Source organism: Cannabis sativa, chromosome 7 (genome assembly GCF_029168945.1).
Source record: "Cannabis sativa cultivar Pink pepper isolate KNU-18-1 chromosome 7, ASM2916894v1, whole genome shotgun sequence".
NCBI classification, from domain to species: domain Eukaryota; kingdom Viridiplantae; phylum Streptophyta; class Magnoliopsida; order Rosales; family Cannabaceae; genus Cannabis; species Cannabis sativa.
This window is the reverse complement of record NC_083607.1, coordinates 54,893,038-54,898,070: the sequence shown is the minus strand read 5'-3', so window position 1 is coordinate 54,898,070 and position 5,033 is coordinate 54,893,038. Positions and strand designations below refer to the sequence as shown.

The following is a 5,033-nucleotide window of genomic DNA, read 5'->3' as shown; positions in this document are numbered from 1 at the left end:
TAATAATATTTTTTTCTTTAATTTTTAATTATATAACTTTCAAATAACATAGAAAAAAATTAGCATAAAATTTAGTATACGTGCCTCGCACGTAGTTTTTTAATTTTGAACGTAGTTTTTAGCGTGTTAAATTTTTTCAAATTTTTTAAAATTTTGCAGGATATCTTAAATAACTATAATGTATATGACCATGAGAAAAAATTTGACTAAAAAATTATTTCGGGTGCTAAAATAGATAAGAGTGCATCAATATATCTATTTTAAGATGGTGTATCGTAGAATTTCCTAAAATTATAAATGTTAATAGTATAGAAACATTAGGAGTCAACGAGTGTATTACTTTGGTTGGAGGAAGAAGAAGACACATTGTCTAGACAGACTATATATATATATATGCATATAATCATCCATCGTGTAATTTAACAAAAAAAAATAGTATACATATTATAGATAGAGAAACAAAAATTAGCTCATCTTGTCTTGATTATGGAGTTAATTAATAAATTTATACTATGTGCGATGTTGATGATAAATGTAGCATTTTGCAGCAACAACAGCTCCATACCAACCCACATAAGTGGTTGCACCAACCAGTTATGCGGAGATTTCGAAATTCCATACCCATTTGGCCTTGACAAAGGCTGTTTCATGGAACCACCATACCTGTTCCAGATCTATTGTAAGAATTCAAAGCCGTACCTTTTCAACTCCGGTTTCAGCGTCAGCAAACTATCCGTTGCAGCCGGCGAGGTAACACTCATGCTGCCTATTGCCCAAGATTGTTACACTGAGAACGGCACACAGTTGAAAAATAATGTCTCAGACTTCAACCAAGCCTTTAATCAATATTTCAGCGTTTCCTTTGTCAGGAACAAGTTTTACTCCATAGGTTGCGATAATTTGGCAACCATCAATGGCTTTAGGGGCGATAATAACTACACAACGGGCTGCATATCCTCGTGTAGTTACGCCCACGAAGTGGACCTTAAGTCTTGCTCTGGCGTAGGCTGTTGCAAAACTTCGATCCCCAGTGGACTTAATAGCTACCGTTTTAGTTTGAGAAGTAACAATCATCATAGAAGTGTTTGGAGTTTTAACCCGTGTAGCTATTCTTTTTTTATGGAAGAAACTGAGTTTAATTTTTCAAGGCTTGAAGAATTTACCAATCTTACTCAGGTTCCTGTTATGGTTGACTTTGCTGTTGGGTTCGAATCTTGTGAAGTTGCTAAGAAGAATATGACGAGTTACGCTTGTAAGGAGAATACTGTGTGTGTTGATTCAATTCCTAGGGATGGCTACCTTTGTTGGTGCTCAAAGGGTTATGAAGGAAACCCTTTCCTTGGTTGTACAGGTAACATGGAAAATGAGCACAAAAAATATCTTAATTTGATTGTATATAATATAAATGATCCCATTATTTATATGTTTTTTTTAGATGTCGATGAGTGTAAAAAAGATCCAAATCTCTGCAAAAATGGAATATGCCAAAACACACCAGGTAGTTTCAAGTGCTTATGCCAAAAGGGATATTTGCCCCAAAATGAAACCATGTGCATAGATGTGAAGGACAATTCCAGAAATCGAATTGTTGACTACATTATAGTGAGTAAGTATTCAAACATTTGATCTACTACCCTCTATGAAAATATTTAAATATGTAATTACGTTATATATTATTTATCAGAGTTAGATCAAAATTAAGCAAAACACATATAATATAGACTCTTACAATGAGTTCGAGAGACACAATTCACAAGAAAATAGATTATAGAATGTCTGGTTTCATATGTAACTGTGTATAATAGAAAATAGAATAACTAGCAGGGTATAGAACATTCCACTGAATTTAAGTATGGATATTAATAGTTATAAACAGCTAGATCACACTATATAATTATGTAAGTTGTTGTTTGTAACGTTGTATTAGGTCGTATTATATTATATTATATTGAATTGGATTATATATCATATTTTTATATAATACTATATTAAACTTTAATTTATATTAAAATATTATATATTTAGGTGTCTATAAAAGTTAATATCACATATAGTTTTACATAAAAATATTACATAAAATATAATTTAATATAATATTATACGGCATATCAAACGAACCCAAATGTATTGCAGTGTATGTATCCTCCAAATGCTTCCATATATCTTCTCTAATTCTTGTGCCATAGAACCTCAAAAAGCTCAAAAACATCACTAGGGTTTAACCTTACCTCTAATCATTAATAGAGTATTCCCTCAAAAAAAAAAAAAAAAATCATTAATAGAGTAAAACAGAGAAAAATTTATTAATAAAGTGACTCACATAAACAACCATTAATTAAAACCACATCTTTGAGAAGGGAGGGAGTATTAATCAACAGTCATCTCTTTATCTAATTTATATCCTAAGTTGTAAAACAATAAAATCTGTACTAAATATGCATGTGTTTATATGATGCAGGTGTAAGCATGGGATTTGTAGCCATTATGGCTACAATCGGTTTAATGTTTTGGGGAATGAAGAAAAGAAAGTTAACAAAGCTAAGAGAAAAATTCTTTGAACAAAATGGAGGCATAATGTTACAACAAAGATTTTCAAGCCACAGAGGATCTAAGGATACAACTAAAATTTTCACTTTGGAAGAAATCAAGAAAGCAACAAACAATTTCCATGAAAGCAGAATCCTTGGAGAGGGAGGTTATGGAATAGTTTATAAAGGAGAATTGATGGAAAATAAATTTGTTGCAATCAAGAAGTCAAAGGTGGGCATTCAAACACAAATTGAACAATTCATCAATGAGATGATTGTTCTTATGCAGATTAATCACAAGAATGTGGTTAAACTCTTTGGATGTTGTTTGGAGACTGAAGTTCCTTTGTTAGTGTATGAATTTATTACAAATGGCAATCTTTTTGAGCATATTCAAAACATAAGCAACGAATTTTCACCACTTTCATGGGAGTTGAGATTAAAGATAGCCTCAGAAACTGCAGGAGCTCTTGCTTATTTGCACAGCCAGACTATAACACAAATCATACATAGAGATGTGAAGACAGCGAACATACTTTTGGACGAAAATTACACAGCAAAAGTGTCTGATTTCGGAGCTTCTCGATTGAATCCTCTTGACCAAGATCAACTTCAAACACTTGTGCAAGGAACATTTGGATACTTAGATCCAGAATACATGTATTCAAGCAACCTAACTGATAAAAGTGATGTATATAGTTTTGGAGTTGTGTTAGCGGAATTATTAACAAGCATGAAGGCCATTGATTTTAGAAGAGATGAGAATGACAGAAATCTTGCAAATTATTTTGTCTCTGCTTTAAAAGGTGATAGAATACTTGATATTTTTGATGCTGATATTGTTAGTGATGCAAATGTTAAAGCTTTGATGGAAGTTGCAAATCTTGCTGGTAGATGTTTGAGGGTGAAAAGTGATGAAAGGCCTACAATGAAAGAAGTGGCAATGGAATTAGAGGGGTTAAGAGCTATGGAAAAGCATCAACAAAGAGAAGCTAATTTTCCCACTGGAGAGACAAAGTACTTAGTTGAATCACCTTTGTACCCCAACTGTATTCACAACGTGGATGGTGAATCAACGAATAATACTTCTGCTGACTATGTGAACATCCAAAATGAACTCTTGAATTCATACAATAGTGGGCGTTAAGTGTTACCAAGGACAAGGCGCGCTTGGCCTAGCGGCGGGGCTCCCAGCCAAGCGCTCCTTGGTCTAGGGGGTTGGAGAGGTTCGAGTAAGAGCTTGAGCCAAATTCTGTTTATATACTTAGGTTGTCACCATTAGTGGTGGTGTATCCCACTTTATGGTGGTGTACAACATTCATTAGACATTAATATGTTGTAATTGAATTATTTAGATTTGTATTTAGTAATGTCTTTATAGTATTTATAACAAGATTAATGCCTTTATATCTAATCTATTAAAAAAAGCATGTGATAGGATTCAACAGGAAATTTAGTGTGTGTGTTATTTATTAACTTTTAGGGAATTTTATCACGATGATTATAGGACCTAGTGTATATTTGACCTGCTTAATTATTCTTCATGCAGAAAGAGAAAACTAACTAGAAAAGTTAACAAGTAATTATTAATGTTTATGTAAATAATTAAAAACAATTACTTTTATTTTATTTGTATTTATAGGGAGGAAAGAATGATTATGTTCTAAATATATGGGTTAATTGCGGTAAAACACTCAAAACTCTCACTTTGCTAGCAATTAACCTCAAAAATTTAATTTTAATGGCAAAATCTCCAAAACTCATATTCTGTTACCAGTTTACCACTTCAATCCAATTTTAGCTGTTAACTGACATGTTAGATTATATATATGTACACAGTGTACACGTTACACAATCTTATTAGTCCACTTAAATAATATTTTTAAAAAATAAATAAATATTTTAAATGGCAAAAAATAAAAAATAAATCATATTAAAATTAAATTTTGTTAAAAAATACATAATTATTTTTTTTTCTTCTTCTTTCTCTTCGTAACCCCCTTGAAAGAGTATTGAATTTCTAATACTCGAGCTTGAGCAAGAAGACAATGAAAGGGAGAGAGAGAGAGAGAGAGAGAGAGAGAGAGAGAGAGAGAGAGAGAGAGAGAGAGAGAGAGATGAAGACGAAGGGTGGAATAATATTGCTCAACTAAACTAACCAGATGGCCTTGCTTGACATTTATATATTGAGTTAATTACAAGAGAAGTATAACAAACTTTAACTAACTTCTAACTAACTCAAGAACTGTTACATTGAGTAAAGCAAAAAATAGAGAAAAACAATAATAGAAGACTTAGCCATTTCCTATTCTAACAGCCCCCTCAAGTGACATTGGTGAAAACCAAGCGTTAACTTGTTGAGAAAATATTGAAATGGCATTGTTGGAAGAGGTTTAGTGAATAAATCTGCAATTTGATTTTTTGTTTCCACATATCTTATGTCAAGTTGTTTGGAAATAACCCTGTCTCGAACAAAATGAAGGTCCGCCTAAATATGTTTGGTTC

At 32.2% G+C, this 5,033-nt stretch overlaps 1 protein-coding gene across 1 annotated transcript; it reads left to right on the top strand.

Annotated features, from left to right (window-relative positions):
• Positions 1-336: 336 nt before the first annotated feature.
• Positions 337-3,942, top strand: LOC115698269 (putative wall-associated receptor kinase-like 16). The gene is made up of 3 exons (XM_030625478.2): positions 337-1,351; positions 1,436-1,606; positions 2,459-3,942. Exons 1-3 carry the CDS (start codon positions 487-489, stop codon positions 3,673-3,675), a joined length of 2,253 nt encoding a protein of 750 aa, XP_030481338.1. The 5' UTR covers positions 337-486; the 3' UTR covers positions 3,676-3,942.
• Positions 3,943-5,033: the final 1,091 nt, after the last annotated feature.

Coding starts and splice junctions, on each gene's coding strand:
- LOC115698269 (XM_030625478.2), top strand. CDS start 487: ATGGAGTTAATTAATAAATTTATACTATGTGCGATGTTGATGATAAAT. Junction 1,352..1,435: donor CCCTTTCCTTGGTTGTACAG/GTAACATGGAAA, acceptor TGTTTTTTTTAG/ATGTCGATGAGTGTAAAAAA. Junction 1,607..2,458: donor TGTTGACTACATTATAGTGA/GTAAGTATTCAA, acceptor TATATGATGCAG/GTGTAAGCATGGGATTTGTA.